The sequence below is a fragment of the Garra rufa genome, unplaced genomic scaffold (genome assembly GCF_049309525.1).
Source record: "Garra rufa unplaced genomic scaffold, GarRuf1.0 hap1_unplaced_003, whole genome shotgun sequence".
In the NCBI taxonomy this organism is placed as follows: domain Eukaryota; kingdom Metazoa; phylum Chordata; class Actinopteri; order Cypriniformes; family Cyprinidae; genus Garra; species Garra rufa.
In genome coordinates, this window is record NW_027394278.1 from 7,053,800 (window position 1) to 7,071,957 (window position 18,158).

At 40.9% G+C, this 18,158-nt stretch overlaps 1 protein-coding gene across 1 annotated transcript in view; it reads right to left on the reverse strand.

The window, feature by feature from the left end:
• The window catches only part of LOC141309777 (uncharacterized), a 35,846-nt gene extending 24,603 nt beyond the window's left edge, over positions 1-11,243 (reverse strand). The window contains exons 1-4 of the mRNA XM_073832556.1: positions 10,716-11,243; positions 7,919-7,977; positions 7,587-7,729; positions 396-499 (exon numbers count right to left, since the gene is read on the reverse strand). Of these exons, the coding sequence (XP_073688657.1) occupies positions 396-499; positions 7,587-7,729; positions 7,919-7,977; positions 10,716-11,243 (834 nt within the window). The remainder of the gene's footprint in view (positions 1-395; positions 500-7,586; positions 7,730-7,918; positions 7,978-10,715) is intronic.
• Positions 11,244-18,158: the final 6,915 nt, after the last annotated feature.

An 18,158-nucleotide genomic window follows, 5' to 3' on the forward strand; every position in this document is an offset into this window, starting at 1 on the left:
GTAATTGTGGAAGCCTCTGTTGTTGTAGTTGTTTCAGCTGGAGTTGTAATTGTGGAAGCCTCTGTTGTTGTAGTTGTTTCAGCTGGAGTTGTAATTGTGGAAGCCTCTGTTGTTGTAGATGTCACAATTGTGGAAGCCTCTGTTGTTGTAGTTGTTTCAGCTGGAGTTGTAATTGTGGAAGCCTCTGTTGTTGTAGTTGTTTCAGCAGGAGTTGTAATTGTGGAAGTCTCTGTTGTTGTAGTCGTTTCAGCAGGAGTTGTAATTGTGGAAGCCTCTGTTGTTGTAGATGTTTCAGCAGGAGTTGTAATTGTGGAAGCCTCTGTTGTTGTAGTTGTTTCAGCTGGAGTTGTAATTGTGGAAGCCTCTGTTGTTGTAGATGTTTCAGCAGGAGTTGTAACTGTGGAAGCCTCTGTTGTTGTAGATGTTTCAGCAGGAGTTGTAACTGTGGAAGTCTCTGTTGTTGTAGTTGTTTCAGCTGGAGTTGTAATTGTGGAAGCCTCTGTTGTTGTAGTTGTTTCAGCAGGAGTTGTAACTGTGGAAGCCTCTGTTGTTGTAGATGTTTCAGCAGGAGTTGTAATTGTGGAAGTCTCTGTTGTTGTAGTTGTTTCAGCTGGAGTTGTAATTGTGGAAGTCTCTGTTGTTGTAGTTGTTTCAGCTGGAGTTGTAACTGTGGAAGTCTCTGTTGTTGTAGATGTTTCAGCTGGAGTTGTAATTGTGGAAGCCTCTGTTGTTGTAGTTGTTTCAGCAGGAGTTGTAACTGTGGAAGTCTCTGTTGTTGTAGATGTTTCAGCTGGAGTTGTAACTGTGGAAGCCTCTGTTGTTGTAGATGTTTCAGCTGGAGATGTAATTGTGGAAGCCTCTGTTGTTGTAGTTGTTTCAGCTGGAGATGTAATTGTGGAAGCCTCTGTTGTTGTAGATGTTTCAGCTGGAGTTGTAATTGTGGAAGCCTCTGTTGTTGTAGTTGTTTCAGCAGGAGTTGTAACTGTGGAAGTCTCTGTTGTTGTAGATGTTTCAGCTGGAGTTGTAATTGTGGAAGTCTCTGTTGTTGTAGTTGTTTCAGCTGGAGTTGTAACTGTGGAAGTCTCTGTTGTTGTAGATGTTTCAGCTGGAGTTGTAACTGTGGAAGCCTCTGTTGTTGTAGATGTTTCAGCTGGAGATGTAATTGTGGAAGCCTCTGTTGTTGTAGTTGTTTCAGCTGGAGTTGTAACTGTGGAAGTCTCTGTTGTTGTAGATGTTTCAGCTGGAGATGTAATTGTGGAAGCCTCTGTTGTTGTAGTTGTTTCAGCAGGAGTTGTAACTGTGGAAGTCTCTGTTGTTGTAGATGTTTCAGCTGGAGTTGTAATTGTGGAAGTCTCTGTTGTTGTAGTTGTTTCAGCAGGAGTTGTAACTGTGGAAGTCTCTGTTGTTGTAGATGTTTCAGCAGGAGTTGTAATTGTGGAAGCCTCTGTTGTTGTAGATGTTTCAGCAGGAGTTGTAATTGTGGAAGTCTCTGTTGTTGTAGTTGTTTCAGCAGGAGTTGTAACTGTGGAAGTCTCTGTTGTTGTAGATGTTTCAGCAGGAGTTGTAATTGTGGAAGCCTCTGTTGTTGTAGATGTTTCAGCAGGAGTTGTAACTGTGGAAGTCTCTGTTGTTGTAGATGTTTCAGCTGGAGTTGTAATTGTGGAAGCCTCTGTTGTTGTAGATGTTTCAGCAGGAGTTGTAACTGTGGAAGCCTCTGTTGTTGTAGATGTTTCAGCAGGAGTTGTAACTGTGGAAGCCTCTGTTGTTGTAGATGTTTCAGCTGGAGTTGTAACTGTGGAAGCCTCTGTTGTTGTAGATGTTTCAGCAGGAGTTGTAACTGTGGAAGCCTCTGTTGTTGTAGATGTTTCAGCAGGAGTTGTAACTGTGGAAGCCTCTGTTGTTGTAGATGTTTCAGCTGGAGTTGTAACTGTGGAAGCCTCTGTTGTTGTAGATGTTTCAGCTGGAGTTGTAATTGTGGAAGCCTCTGTTGTTGTAGATGTTTCAGCTGGAGTTGTAATTGTGGAAGCCTCTGTTGTTGTAGATGTTTCAGCTGGAGTTGTAACTGTGGAAGCCTCTGTAGATGTTTCAGCTGGAGTTGTAATTGTGGAAGTCTCTGTTGTTGTAGATGTTTCAGCTGGAGTTGTAATTGTGGAAGCCTCTGTTGTTGTAGTTGTTTCAGCAGGAGTTGTAATTGTGGAAGCCTCTGTTGTTGTAGTTGTTTCAGCAGGAGTTGTAATTGTGGAAGCCTCTGTTGTTGTAGATGTTTCTGCTGGACTAGTGGTTTCAGCCACAGTTGTTGTGATTGATGAGCCGTCATCAACTACGATAGATCCAGCAGTAATGTTTAGGGCACTGACACTTGTGTCATTCATTGTGTTTTTAATTTCATCAGATGATGGTGTCGATTGTGTGGAGTTGAAGACTAAGTCTGCCTCTGTGACAACTGACCCCCGGCTGAAATGGATTGGAAGAAATAATTATTTACTATTCATTTTCTAATATTAACATTTGGCTACTAAATGGCACACACACACACACACACACACACACACAGTGTAAACAATATACCCTAGTTACCTGAATCCTAGGACATCAACTCTTGAGAAGTAACGAAAGTGCCTTTTGAAAAGGGCTTCAAGCTGTAACAAATGACAGAAGTTTACAACATGGTTACTGATATAATGGCTACTTTTTATTTACCATGAAATATGTAATTATTGAAAATCTGTTATAAGGATTTTAACTCACTATGTCCTTAACAAGCTTCTCCAGGTATTTGTAAACTTGAGAGTTTGTATTACTGAGTTCATCTACAAATGTGTCTGAAGACCTGAACTGCAACCTTATTTTCTTCTCAGTTATTATTTTGGCTGTAGTTGTTATAAAAGCTGAAAGTCCTGTTGATATTGTAGGTGATAAGTCAGGTTCTGTTTCGATTGTGGAAGTCTCTGTTGTTGTAGATGTTTCAGGTGCAGTTGTTGCGATTGTGGAAGTCTCTGTTGTTGTAGATGTTTCAGGTGCAGTTGTTGTGATTGTAGAGGTCTCTGTTGTTGTAGATGTTTCAGGTGCAGTTGTTGCGATTGTGGAAGTCTCTGTTGTAGATGTTTCAGGTGCAGTTGTTGTGATTGTGGAAGTCTCTGTTGTTGTAGATGTTTCAGGTGCAGTTGTTGTGATTGTGGAAGTCTCTGTTGTTGTAGATGTTTCAGGTGCAGTTGTTGCGATTGTGGAAGTCTCTGTTGTTGTAGATGTTTCAGGTGCAGTTGTTGCGATTGTGGAAGTCTCTGTTGTTGTAGATGTTTCAGGTGCAGTTGTTGTGATTGTGGAAGTCTCTGTTGTTGTAGATGTTTCAGGTGCAGTTGTTGCGATTGTGGAAGTCTCTGTTGTAGATGTTTCAGGTGCAGTTGTTGTGATTGTGGAAGTCTCTGTTGTTGTAGATGTTTCAGGTGCAGTTGTTGTGATTGTGGAAGTCTCTGTTGTTGTAGATGTTTCAGGTGCAGTTGTTGCGATTGTGGAAGTCTCTGTTGTTGTAGATGTTTCAGGTGCAGTTGTTGCGATTGTGGAAGTCTCTGTTGTTGTAGATGTTTCAGGTGCAGTTGTTGCGATTGTGGAAGTCTCTGTTGTAGATGTTTCAGGTGCAGTTGTTGTGATTGTGGAAGTCTCTGTTGTTGTAGATGTTTCAGGTGCAGTTGTTGTGATTGTGGAAGTCTCTGTTGTTGTAGATGTTTCAGGTGCAGTTGTTGCGATTGTGGAAGTCTCTGTTGTTGTAGATGTTTCAGGTGCAGTTGTTGCGATTGTGGAAGTCTCTGTTGTTGTAGATGTTTCAGGTGCAGTTGTTGTGATTGTGGAAGTCTCTGTTGTTGTAGATGTTTCAGGTGCAGTTGTTGTGATTGTGGAAGTCTCTGTTGTTGTAGATGTTTCAGGTGCAGTTGTTGCGATTGTGGAAGTCTCTGTTGTTGTAGATGTTTCAGGTGCAGTTGTTGCGATTGTGGAAGTCTCTGTTGTTGTAGATGTTTCAGGTGCAGTTGTTGTGATTGTGGAAGTCTCTGTTGTTGTAGATGTTTCAGGTGCAGTTGTTGTGATTGTGGAAGTCTCTGTTGTTGTAGATGTTTCAGGTGCAGTTGTTGTGATTGTGGAAGTCTCTGTTGTTGTAGATGTTTCAGGTGCAGTTGTTGTGATTGTTGAAGTCTCTGTTGTTGTAGATGTTTCAGGTGCAGTTGTTGCGATTGTGGAAGTCTCTGTTGTTGTAGATGTTTCAGGTGCAGTTGTTGCGATTGTGGAAGTCTCTGTTGTTGTAGATGTTTCAGGTGCAGTTGTTGCGATTGTGGAAGTCTCTGTTGTAGATGGTTCAGGTGCAGTTGTTGTGATTGTTGAAGTCTCTGTTGTTGTAGATGTTTCAGGTGCAGTTGTTGCGATTGTGGAAGTCTCTGTTGTTGTAGATGTTTCAGGTGCAGTTGTTGTGATTGTGGAAGTCTCTGTTGTTGTAGATGTTTCAGGTGCAGTTGTTGTGATTGTTGAAGTCTCTGTTGTTGTAGATGTTTCAGGTGCAGTTGTTGCGATTGTGGAAGTCTCTGTTGTTGTAGATGTTTCAGGTGCAGTTGTTGTGATTGTGGAAGTCTCTGTTGTAGATGTTTCAGGTGCAGTTGTTGCGATTGTAGAAGTCTCTGTTGTTGTAGATGTTTCAGGTGCAGTTGTTGTAGATGTTTCAGGTGCAGTTGTTGTGATTGTGGAAGTCTCTGTTGTTGTAGATGTTTCAGGTGCAGTTGTTGCGATTGTAGAAGTCTCTGTTGTTGTAGATGTTTCAGGTGCAGTTGTTGTAGATGTTTCAGGTGCAGTTGTTGTGATTGTGGAAGTCTGTGTTGTAGATGTTTCAGGTGCAGTTGTTGTGATTGTAGAAGTCTCTGTTGTTGTAGATGTTTCAGGTGCAGTTGTTGTGGATGTTTCAGGTGCAGTTGTTGTGATTGTGGAAGTCTCTGTTGTAGATGTTTCAGGTGCAGTTGTTGTGATTGTGGAAGTCTCTGTTGTAGATGTTTCAGGTGCAGATGTTGTGATTGTGGAAGTCTCTGTTGTTGTAGATGTTTCAGGTGCAGTTGTTGCGATTGTGGAAGTCTCTGTTGTTGTAGATGTTTCAGGTGCAGTTGTTGCGATTGTGGAAGTCTCTGTTGTTGTAGATGTTTCAGGTGCAGTTGTTGTGATTGTGGAAGTCTCTGTTGTTGTAGATGTTTCAGGTGCATTTGTTGTGATTGTGGACGTCTCTGTTGTTGTAGATGTTTCAGGTGCAGTTGTTGCGATTGTGGAAGTCTCTGTTGTTGTAGATGTTTCAGGTGCAGTTGTTGTGATTGTAGAAGTCTCTGTTGTTGTAGATGTTTCAGGTGCAGTTGTTGTGGATGTTTCAGGTGCAGTTGTTGCGATTGTGGAAGTCTCTGTTGTTGTAGATGTTTCAGGTGCAGTTGTTGTGGATGTTTCAGGTGCAGTTGTTGTGATTGTGGAAGTCTCTGTTGTAGATGTTTCAGGTGCAGTTGTTGTGATTGTGGAAGTCTCTGTTGTAGATGTTTCAGGTGCAGATGTTGTGATTGTGGAAGTCTCTGTTGTTGTAGATGTTTCAGGTGCAGTTGTTGCGATTGTGGAAGTCTCTGTTGTTGTAGATGTTTCAGGTGCTGTTGTTGTGATTGTGGAAGTCTCTGTTGTTGTGGATGTTTCAGGTGCAGTTGTTGCGATTGTGGAAGTCTCTGTTGTTGTAGATGTTTCAGGTGCTGTTGTTGTGATTGTGGAAGTCTCTGTTGTTGTAGATGTTTCAGGTGCAGTTGTTGCGATTGTGGAAGTCTCTGTTGTTGTAGATGTTTCAGGTGCAGTTGTTGTGATTGTGGAAGTCTCTGTTGTTGTAGATGTTTCAGGTGCAGTTGTTGTGATTGTGGAAGTCTCTGTTGTTGTGGATGTTTCAGGTGCAGTTGTTGCGATTGTGGAAGTCTCTGTTGTTGTAGATGTTTCAGGTGCAGTTGTTGCGATTGTGGAAGTCTCTGTTGTTGTAGATGTTTCAGGTGCAGTTGTTGTGATTGTAGAGGTCTCTGTTGTTGTAGATGTTTCAGGTGCAGTTGTTGTGATTGTGGAAGTCTCTGTTGTAGATGTTTCAGGTGCTGTTGTTGTGATTGTGGAAGTCTCTGTTGTAGATGTTTCAGGTGCAGTTGTTGTGATTGTGGAAGTCTCTGTTGTAGATGTTTCAGGTGCTGTTGTTGTGATTGTGGAAGTCTCTGTTGTTGTAGATGTTTCAGGTGCAGATGTTGTGATTGTGGAAGTCTCTGTTGTTGTAGATGTTTCAGGTGCTGTTGTTGTGATTGTGGAAGTCTCTGTTGTTGTAGATGTTTCAGGTGCAGTTGTTGTGATTGTGGAAGTCTCTGTTGTTGTGGATGTTTCAGGTGCAGTTGTTGCGATTGTGGAAGTCTCTGTTGTTGTAGATGTTTCAGGTGCAGTTGTTGTGATTGTGGAAGTCTCTGTTGTCGTAGATGTTTCAGGTGCATTTGTTGTGATTGTGGACGTCTCTGTTGTTGTAGATGTTTCAGGTGCAGTTGTTGTGATTGTGGACGTCTCTGTTGTTGTAGATGTTTCAGGTGCAGTTGTTGCGATTGTGGACGTCTCTGTTGTTGTAGATGTTTCAGGTGCAGTTGTTGTGATTGTGGACGTCTCTGTTGTCGTAGATGTTTCAGGTGCATTTGTTGTGATTGTGGACGTCTCTGTTGTTGTAGATGTTTCAGGTGCAGTTGTTGTGATTGTGGAAGTCTCTGTTGTTGTAGATGTTTCAGGTGCATTTGTTGTGATTGTGGACGTCTCTGTTGTTGTAGATGTTTCAGGTGCAGTTGTTGTGATTGTGGACGTCTCTGTTGTCGTAGATGTTTCAGGTGCATTTGTTGTGATTGTGGACGTCTCTGTTGTTGTAGATGTTTCAGGTGCAGTTGTTGTGATTGTGGACGTCTCTGTTGTTGTAGATGTTTCAGGTGCATTTGTTGTGATTGTGGAAGTCTCTGTTGTTGTAGATGTTTCAGGTGCAGTTGTTGTGATTGTGGAAGTCTCTGTTGTCGTAGATGTTTCAGGTGCATTTGTTGTGATTGTGGACGTCTCTGTTGTTGTAGATGTTTCAGGTGCAGTTGTTGCGATTGTGGAAGTCTCTGTTGTCGTAGATGTTTCAGGTGCATTTGTTGTGATTGTGGACGTCTCTGTTGTTGTAGTTGTTTCAGGTGCAGTTGTTGCGATTGTGGACGTCTCTGTTGTTGCAGATGTTTCAGGTGCAGTTGTTGTGATTGTGGAAGTCTCTGTTGTCGTAGATGTTTCAGGTGCATTTGTTGTGATTGTGGACGTCTCTGTTGTTGTAGTTGTTTCAGGTGCAGTTGTTGCGATTGTGGACGTCTCTGTTGTTGCAGATGTTTTAGGTGCAGTTGGTGCGTATGTGGAAGTCTCTGTTGTTGTGGATGTTTCAGGTGCAGTTGTTGCGATTGTGGAAGTCTCTGTTGTTGTAGATGTTTCAGGTGCAGTTGTTGTGATTGTGGAAGTCTCTGTTGTTGTAGATGTTTCAGCCACAGTTGTTGTGATTGTGGAACCTGCTTCGACTGTGATAGATCCAGCGGTAATATTCAGGGCACTGACACTTGAGTCATTCATTGTGTTTTCAATCTCATTAGATGATGGTGCAGATTGTGTGGAGTTGAAGAACAATTCTGTGTCTGTGATGGTTGAGCCCCGTCTGATATTTAAGAAACAATGAGATACAATTTATTTTTAATATGATCATCTGGCTACTACATAATTTCTACATATTGGACTGTCTTGTGTTCTCTCTCTCTCTCTCTCTCTCTCTCTCACACACACACACACACACACACACACACACACACACACAGTGTAAACAATATGACAGTAGACTCTCTCTTACCTGAATCCTAGGACATCAACTCTTAAGAAGGAACAAAATCTTTTGAAGAGGGCTTCAAGCTGTAACAAATGACAGACAATTACAACATTGTTACTGATGTAATGGCTACTTTTTATTAACCATGAAATTATTAATAATAAGTTATTACAGGAAATCTGTCATAAGGATCTTAACTCACTATGTCCTTAACAAGCTTCACCCTGTCTTTGTAAACTTGTGAGTTTGGATTATTGAGTTCTTCTACAAATGTCTCTGAAGAGCTGAACTGCATCTTTATTTTCTCCACTGGTATTATATTTGCAGTAGTTGTTATAGACGGCTTTTTAATTGTAGTAGTGGTGGTTGTTTCAGCAGGAGCTGTTGTGACTGTGGTGGGTTCTGGTGCACTAGCGGTGGTTGTTTCAGCAGGAGCTGTTGTGACTGTGGTGGGTTCTGGTGCACTAGCGGTGGTTGTTTCAGCAGGAGCTGTTGTGACTGTGGTGGGTTCTGGTGCACTAGTGGTGGTTGTTTCAGCAGGAGCTGTTGTGACTGTGGTGGGTTCTGGTGCACTAGTGGTGGTTGTTTCAGCAGGAGCTGTTGTGACTGTGGTGGGTTCTGGTGCACTAGTGGTGGTTGTTTCAGCAGGAGCTGTTGTGACTGTGGTGGGCTCTGGTGCAGTAGTGGTGGTTGTTTCAGCAGGAGCTGTTGTGACTGTGGTGGGTTCTGGTGCACTAGTGGTGGTTGTTTCAGCAGGAGCTGTTGTGACTGTGGTGGGCTCTGGTGCACTAGCGGTGGTTGTTTCAGCAGGAGCTGTTGTGACTGTTGTGGGTTCTGGTGCACTAGCGGTGGTTGTTTCAGCAGGAGCTGTTGTGACTGTGGTGGGTTCTGGTGCACTAGTGGGGGTTGTTTCAGCAGGAGCTGTTGTGACTGTGGTGGGTTCTGGTGCACTAGCGGTGGTTGTTTCAGCAGGAGCTGTTGTGACTGTTGTGGGTTCTGGTGCACTAGCGGTGGTTGTTTCAGCAGGAGCTGTTGTGACTGTGGTGGGTTCTGGTGCACTAGCGGTGGTTGTTTCAGCAGGAGCTGTTGTGACTGTTGTGGGTTCTGGTGCACTAGCGGGGGTTGTTTCAGCAGGAGCTGTTGTGACTGTGGTGGGTTCTGGTGCACTAGCGGTGGTTGTTTCAGCAGGAGCTGTTGTGACTGTTGTGAGTTCTGGTGCACTAGCGGTGGTTGTTTCAGCAGGAGCTGTTGTGACTGTGGTGGGTTCTGGTGCACTAGCGGGGGTTGTTTCAGCAGGAGCTGTTGTGACTGTGGTGGGTTCTGGTGCACTAGCGGTGGTTGTTTCAGCAGGAGCTGTTGTGACTGTTGTGGGTTCTGGTGCACTAGCGGTGGTTGTTTCAGCAGGAGCTGTTGTGACTGTGGTGGGTTCTGGTGCACTAGTGGGGGTTGTTTCAGCAGGAGCTGTTGTGACTGTGGTGGGTTCTGGTGCACTAGCGGTGGTTGTTTCAGCAGGAGCTGTTGTGACTGTTGTGGGTTCTGGTGCACTAGCGGTGGTCGTTTCAGCAGGAGCTGTTGTGACTGTGGTGGGCTCTGGTGCACTAGCGGGGGTTGTTTCAGCAGGAGCTGTTGTGACTGTGGTGGGTTCTGGTGCACTAGCGGTGGTTGTTTCAGCAGGAGCTGTTGTGACTGTGGTGGGTTCTGGTGCACTAGTGGTGGTTGATTCAGCAGGAGCTGTTGTGACTGTGGTGGGTTCTGGTGCACTAGCGGTGGTTGTTTCAGCAGGAGCTGTTGTGACTGTGGTGGGTTCTGGTGCACTAGCGGTGGTTGTTTCAGCAGGAGCTGTTGTGACTGTGGTGGGTTCTGGTGCACTAGCGGTGGTTGATTCAGCAGGAGCTGTTGTGACTGTGGTGGGTTCTGGTGCACTAGCGGGGGTTGTTTCAGCAGGAGCTGTTGTGACTGTGGTGGGTTCTGGTGCACTAGTGGTGGTTGTTTCAGCAGGAGCTGTTGTGACTGTGGTGGGTTCTGGTGCACTAGCGGGGGTTGTTTCAGCAGGAGATGTTGTGACTGTGGTGGGCTCTGGTGCACTAGCGGGGGTTGTTTCAGCAGGAGCTGTTGTGACTGTGGTGGGCTCTGGTGCACTAGTGGGGGTTGTTTCAGCAGGAGCTGTTGTGACTGTGGTGGGTTCTGGTGCACTAGTGGGGGTTGTTTCAGCAGGAGCTGTTGTGACTGTGGTGGGTTCTGGTGCACTAGCGGGGGTTGTTTCAGCAGGAGCTGTTGTGACTGTGGTGGGTTCTGGTGCACTAGTGGGGGTTGTTTCAGCAGGAGCTGTTGTGACTGTGGTGGACTCTGGTGCACTAGTGGGGGTTGTTTCAGCAGGAGCTGTTGTGACTGTGGTGGGTTCTGGTGCACTAGTGAGGGTTGTTTCAGCAGGAGCTGTTGTGACTGTGGTGGACTCTGGTGCACTAGTGGGGGTTGTTTCAGCAGGAGCTGTTGTGACTGTGGTGGGTTCTGGTGCACTAGTGGGGGTTGTTTCAGCAGGAGCTGTTGTGACTGTGGTGGACTCTGGTGCACTAGTGGGGGTTGTTTCAGCAGGAGCTGTTGTGACTGTGGTGGGTTCTGGTGCACTAGTGGGGGTTGTTTCAGCAGGAGCTGTTGTGACTGTGGTGGACTCTGGTGCACTAGTGGGGGTTGTTTCAGCAGGAGCTGTTGTGACTGTGGTGGGTTCTGGTGCACTAGTGGGGGTTGTTTCAGCAGGAGCTGTTGTGACTGTGGTGGGTTCTGGTGCACTAGTGGGGGTTGTTTCAGCAGGAGCTGTTGTGACTGTGGTGGACTCTGGTGCACTAGTGGGGGTTGTTTCAGCAGGAGCTGTTGTGACTGTGGTGGGCTCTGGTGCACTAGTGAGGGTTGTTTCAGCAGGAGCTGTTGTGACTGTGTTGGGCTCTGGTGCACTAGTGGTGGTTGTTTCAGCAGGAGCTGTTGTGACTGTGGTGGGCTCTAGTGTTACAGTAGTGGTGGTCATTTCAGCAGGAGCTGTTGTGACTGTGGTGGGCTCTGGTGCACTAGTGGTGGTTGTTTCAGCAGGAGCTGTTGTGACTGTGGTGGGCTCTGGTGCATTAGCGGTGGTTGTTTCAGCAGGAGCTGTTGTGACTGTGTTGGGCTCTGGTGCACTAGAGGGGGTTGTTTCAGCAGGAGCTGTTGTGAGTGTGGTGGGCTCTAGTGTTACAGTAGTGGTGGTCATTTCAGCAGGAGCTGTTGTGACTGTGGTGGGCTCTGGTGCACTAGTGGTGGTTGTTTCAGCAGGAGCTGTTGTGAGTGTGGTGGGCTCTAGTGTTACAGTAGTGGTGGTCATTTCAGCAGGAGCTGTTGTAACTGTGTTGGGCTCTGGTGCATTAGCGGTGGTTGTTTCAGCAGGAGCTGTTGTGACTGTGTTGAGCTCTGGTGCACTAGAGGGGGTTGTTTCAGCAGGAGCTGTTGTGACTGTGGTAGGCTCTGTTGTTGTAGATGTGTCCGCCGCAACATTGGTGTTTTGTGATTTGGCTATTGCTAGAGAAGAGGCAAAAGTTAGTGTACTGATGAAGCTTATATACACACACACACAAAAATATATATAATGGTATATAATTTTTGATTTGTCAATAGGAAAATTCATGCCACTAAAATGTTTCACTAACTACAAGAAATCTAAAAATGATATGATATTTTAACTATGAATAAACTATGATCAATGTGGATTTTTTTGCCCCTACAGAAGTGGTATACCTCATTTGACAAGAATCAGCCACAAGGTGGCAATATAGTGTGTATAATCTCAGTTAACATGGAACAGGGCAATTTTCCAATGATAGAGGGCGCTACAAGTTAAGAATATCATCAGAACTGTTCAGCCTCACTACTCTGTACTCTCACTACTCTCAGTACTTCTCACTTCAGATTTGTCTATTTATTGACATGTTCTCCACAAGTGTCTTAGATCCACTCTCCAAATTATTTTGCATGTAGGTGTCTTTTTTCTAATAAACAAATAAAGAAATACTAGTGTTGAATGTTGAAACACTTACAGACAAAAATCCATATTATAACTAAAGCTCTCCACTCCATTGTGGAAAGTGTCAAGTGATGAAGAAAAGAATCTGTAAAGTAAGCAATAGATCACTTAGGATATTTTTTTATATATGCACAAACATATTTTCCTAAATCAAAGGAAAACAAAGCACAAATCATTCACTAAATTCATTCATTCACAGAGCAATTTACAATTACACATGTAGATCAAAGCGCTGCACAATCAACATAAAACACATAAAATACAATAAAACATTAAATAAAATGAGCCATCTACTGTATTCGTTAAAACAAACACAAAAGCATTAAAATAATCAAAATAATGGTTTTTACTTCAGATTTCATGTGGCAAAGGTAAATAAATCATTACATAAAGTATATATGCAGTCTATAGAAGTGTCGATTTAGACAACTGTCTGTTATCAGCTCAAATAAACCAAAATTAAAACAGCCAAATCAGCCAAAACAGTTTTATGAGCTATAAAAAATATATAAAAAAGACCATATATAAACTGAAGAAATTTAACTTAATATCTCACAAAATACATTTAATGACAGTACAAACACTACACACTTTTTCTACAACCAATTTACCACAAATCCATTTTTTTCCTTAAATTGTTTGAGAACTCATACAAGAAATGAATGCAATTTTTGTTATCCTATGTCCTATATATTTCCTTTCTGTTAAAATATCTTGTTACATTTTTAATTTACACAAGCATCTTTAATAAAATACATTTATATAATGTCCTTACCTTATCCTTGAGCATATATCTTGAAAATACACTGAACTGTGAAATTGTTAATCCACTGTTGGTTCAATAGCTGCAAGGACTAGTTATCCTTTGCTCAAGTTTCAGCACTTTTCTTCACTCACCTGTAGCAATACTGCCTTAAATAGGATGCATGACGTGGTTGGTTTTTTTACCCTTTATTGAAATGCAAAAATACACAATGGAATGCTACTCGGCAGGGGCTGTGATTTGTTGTATTATTGTGTCTGTCAACAGTATGTGTGCTCTCTCTCTCTCTCTCTCTCTCTCTCTCTCCAGACCAATTTATTACAGCTGTGATGATGCTGCTAAAGGAAAGTTTGCCAGGTTTATTAATAGAGGCTGCTAAACAACTTGACAACCCTGTCTTTAAAAGGCTGGAGATACAAATATAAGTGTGACAATATTATATGTTATAGAGTGTATTTTGTTATGGAACGTTGCAATTACTTTCATAAGTAATTCTAAACTTGCTATTTTTGTTAAAATAGTTCTATTCTTTGTAATGTTAGGAACTTATCTTTCTGTTTGCTGATTGTCATTAATACTGATAAACAAGATTATAGTTATGTCACATGTATTTATAAAACAAAATAGGCATATTCAGAGTTTTTTGATGTAAGTAAATAATGCTTTAAATATTATAATATGTTTATTCAGTTAATATTGCACTAATTACAAACATTTTTAGTTTCTTCTTGAATAAAGCAATCATAAGCAAACATATATAAAACTGGAAAACCTGGATTCATGCCTGGTGAGTACGTAGGTGCATGCTTTCATTTAGATAATCATGCAGCGCACATTTACATATATGCGTGTTTATTTTTCCTACGTCAAATGTTCACGCTTGTTACACATGCAAGATGTCAAGAGACACCTGATTAACCAACGCATTCTTCACATTCACTGCTTCTGGGAACATTTCCCACATAGACCTCTTTTTGTGTCACTAGTTGAACTCCTAGTGCTGATTGGATTAAAGAAAATCTTTAGCACAATATGAAACTGATATATTTCTTTACAGGTCTAACAGGTAGAAAATCAATGTATATACTGCACAGATACACTTTAATTCAGTTCGTTAGCATGTTACTAATCAATAATAAGTTTTGTTGCTTGTTCATATTGTGTTTATAGAGTTTAAATTGAATTCAAATGTAAATGTTTAAAGAAGTATTGAATGGTTTTAAGTGGAAATCCAATAAATAAACTAAATATGGACAAATCAAATCTCTTTTTATTTATTTTTTAATTAGAAATGACATTTGCTGAATATAGGTAATGAATATAAACAGGTATTGAAAGGAAATTATTGAATAGCAAACAATAAGCAGCTTTGGAGTATGTCATTAAAAGTGTAAGTATAAAGTTTTTCAGTAAGTTGTTTTGTTTTTAAGTGTCACTTTGCTTATAATGTAAACCCAAGAAGCTGTCATTCTTGCCATTACAATCAAGTCTTAGAAGTGAATAGATGGGTGTGGTGGGTGTTACTCAGAACCACCCACCACTTTCTGAAACTTCCCTAGTGATGCTGTGGACATCATGTGAAACTTAGGAGAGATGTTTTATATTAAATAGCATAACATGAAGGAAATGGTATTATTGTCTAATTACTAAACTGTCCAATTTATCTGTGTTGATGTGTGTATACATGGTACATACACTTAGATACTTGCATAGATGTGTACCTTAACCAGACTAATTATCAGGGTGTGTTAGTAAAAATAGCAACCTTTTCTGTGAACTTCACTAGCTCCCGAGCAGGTTCCCGGGTGAGGATTTATAGCAAATGTCACAAAACATCATGCCAGCAAATGTCTGCATTTTGACAAGGATCCAGTATACACTATAATTATATACAATATTCTAAATTTAAAAATAAATTCTACAGATTTAAATCTAAATCTAAAATTCTCTGAGAAAGATTATAGGTTTAGAATGATTACTTCATAACTTGAATGATTTTAAATTATTAATGTCTATAAAATTGGATTCCACATTCTTATAAAAAAAATGTTCTTTCTGTCAGTCAGTCAGCAGGAAATCAACCCATAATATTGATAAGCAGGAAACCTCAGAAATTGCAGCTCATACTCTTCAACTATCAACCTGATTATCAATTAATCTACTATAAATTTGATATATTTGAATTTATATGACATTTTTGAGATTGATATATCTTGCTGCCCTAAACGTCTGCTTGCACATGATGACTCAGCCTTGAATTTGTCATTCCCTGGATTGACTGCAGTCAAGCAGTCAATCCAGAGTCAGTTATTTAACTGTAACGTGTAACTGATTGTACTGATTTTTGTACTGATTTTCTTATGATTTATTTATTTATTTAAGATGTAATCATTGTTATTTTATCGAATGGTTGTGATACTGCACCTAAACGTGGTACAGCAAGGGTAAAAGAAGAGTTAACATGGTTGCCATTGGTGGGGAGGAATTCACTGCACTTTATTTTTTACCAGTGTGGTTTTGTGCTTTAGCATTGTGTAGGTATGTATGAAAGATTGAATATTGAATGTGGAAACAAAATGAAAAGGGTTCATCCACCATGTATCATGCTTGTGCTGCAATGTCACATGACACTCTTTTAAATGGGTGTGATAGAATTACACATAAAGGAAACTATATTCTCTGTACGGACTAGTAAGCCCCATGGTTAAAGGATAAATCATTTACATAAACAAATAATAAAGGCTTTGTTCATTGGGTTATTTCCTGAAAATATAAATACAGTATTCACCTTATTTTTCCCCTAAGAGCGGGTGTAGCCTTTTGTAAATGTCATCGGTCAGGCTTCAGGTCTCATCCGCATCCAGCTATTTTTAGCTGTAGAAAACAGGTCGTTTTGCTGCTTGTCATCACAAATTGGTGTGTCTTACCATATTATTTTAATGTATTCTCTTAATTCTGAGCACACTGGTTTGTAGTGCAACAGTTTTACCGTTTACTCCACGTTGTTATTCTTTCTGATAGCGGTTAATGAACCGGAATTCTCATACCGCGTTGAAGAATATCATGGATACCCATCAGCAATAATTATATTCATTAGATAAATTAATTTATCAATAACAACTGAATATTTACCCCAGCAGTTAAATGCGTATTGCTTATTTAAATGCTTCCTCTTTATTTGAAGCTGTATGTGGTCCTTCTCCAAACCACATTTTTAATTTGCTTTTGCAGTGGGATTGTTTACTTCATTATAGACTGAGCTCATAACCATTTCCAATGGACAATCAGACCAATTATGAGGCAGATGCACCCTTTTCTACATAGGAAAGCTGAGATGCCTTTTAGAGTACAGTAACAAGAAGTAGTATGCTTTACTTTAAATGTCACGTCAAATACAAAAACTTGGTATGATGTTGTTTACCTCTTATTTTCCACCTTAGACCTTCATCCTAATGCAAATGAATCTGCATCATGTTGGAATAATGTAAGTGATTAGTTGTTACAATGAATATCAGAATTCAGCAACTCAACTAAATGAGTGCAAAAAAGGCGACAAAAAAGGGAAATGCAAGGAATAAATATTACAAAAGTGGGTTTTCACAACAATGCCATTGCATAAACAATTTGGCACCACACAAAAACACAATACTGCTCTACAGGCCCCGCAGTCTACTGGCTCTTCTACATGAGGATGAACCTGATGGTTCAAAACCATCTTAAAAAGCACTTTAAAGGATTACTCCATTTCCCAAATACAAATTCCCTGATAATGTACTCACCCCCATGTCATCCAAGATATTCATGTCTTTCTTTCTTCAGTGGCAAAGAAATTAAGCTTTTTGTGGAGAACATTCAGGGATGCTTCTCCATATAGTGGACTTCAATGGTGCTTGACAGATTGAAGGTTAAAAATTTGGTTTTAATGCAGCTTCAAAGGGCTCTAAACAATCCCAGCTGAGGAAGAAGCAGTTTATCTAGTAAAACGATTTGTCATTTTCTTAAATTAATTAATATTTATACACTTTTTAACCACAAATGCTCATCTTCTTTGGCTTTGCGATGCGCATGTGCACTTTGGTTCAAGACAGTTAGGGTATGTCCAAAAATTCTGTTTTTCTTTTTTTTTTTTTTATAAAGGGCCTTTACAAACCTTCAATCCACTGAGCACCACTGAAGTTCACTATATGGAGAAAAATCCTGGAATGTTTTCCTCAAAAAACTTAATTTCTTTGTGACTGAAGAAAGAAAGACATCAACATCTTGGATGACATCCAAATAATTATTAGGAACGTTATATTTTGGAAGTGGAGAAATCCTTTAAGTACTTCTTGCGCATGCACAGAAAATAGCACATGTGTACCAAATTGTAGACCAAATTCTCTTTCGCCTCTTATTGCACTTGAATAGTTTTAAATTGCTTGAATGGTAAGATTTAAAAACACGTGCAAATGATAAACTTTCACTCTATGAAGGTTAAACTTTGCAACTAATCTGCGAATGACATGCATGCCGAACCGTGGGGCCTTGTCCATACGGATCACTTTACAGACTTTCTACACGCTACCCCTGCTCTCGCCAGACCCTGGTTGGGAAACACTGGTCTAAAGTACTGCTTTACACTATAAAGAACTTCTTGTGCAATGAAAAGTTTCCCTGGACATTAATGGATTAGTTTAGTTCTAGAAAAACAGATTCCTAATAATTTACTCAGCCCTGTGTCAACCAAGATGTTCATGACTTTCTTTCTTCAGTTGAAAATAAAAAAAGGTTTTTGAGAAAAACATTCCAGGATTTTTCTGCATATAGCGGACTTCATTAGCACCCAATGGGTGAAAGGTCCAAATTGCAGTTTCAGTGCAGCTTCAAAGTACTCTACACTATCCCAGCTGAGGAATAAGGGTCTTATCTAGCAAACTGATCTGTCATTTTCTAAAACAATGAAAAATGTATATACTTTTTAATCACAAATAAATTAAAAATAAAAAAACTAGCTCTGCGATGCACATGCATGTCTTCGCACATTGTGTAAGCATGTTGGAAAAGTCACACATGGTTACTTCTTGGTTACTTCTTGTACTCTGGTTCCAAAAGATGGGGTATGGCAAAATACTCCATCTCATTTTCTCCTCCAATTTCAAAATCATCCAAAATCGTTGTTTACCATTTTTTTGTAATGGCAGTTTGACTTTCTGTCAAATGCACTGTGTGATTACGTAATATGTGAGGTTGAGCTAGTGCAAGACAAGCATTTGTGGTTAAAAAGTACATACATTTTATTTATTTATTTTAGAAAATTGACAATCCACTCAATAGATAAGACCATTATTCCTTAGCTGGGATCGTGTAGAGAGCCCTTTGAAGCTCTTCACAGAAATTTTTAACCTTCAATCCACTGAGCACCACTGAAATCCACTATATGGAGAAAAATCCTGGAATGTTTTCCTCAAAAAACGTAA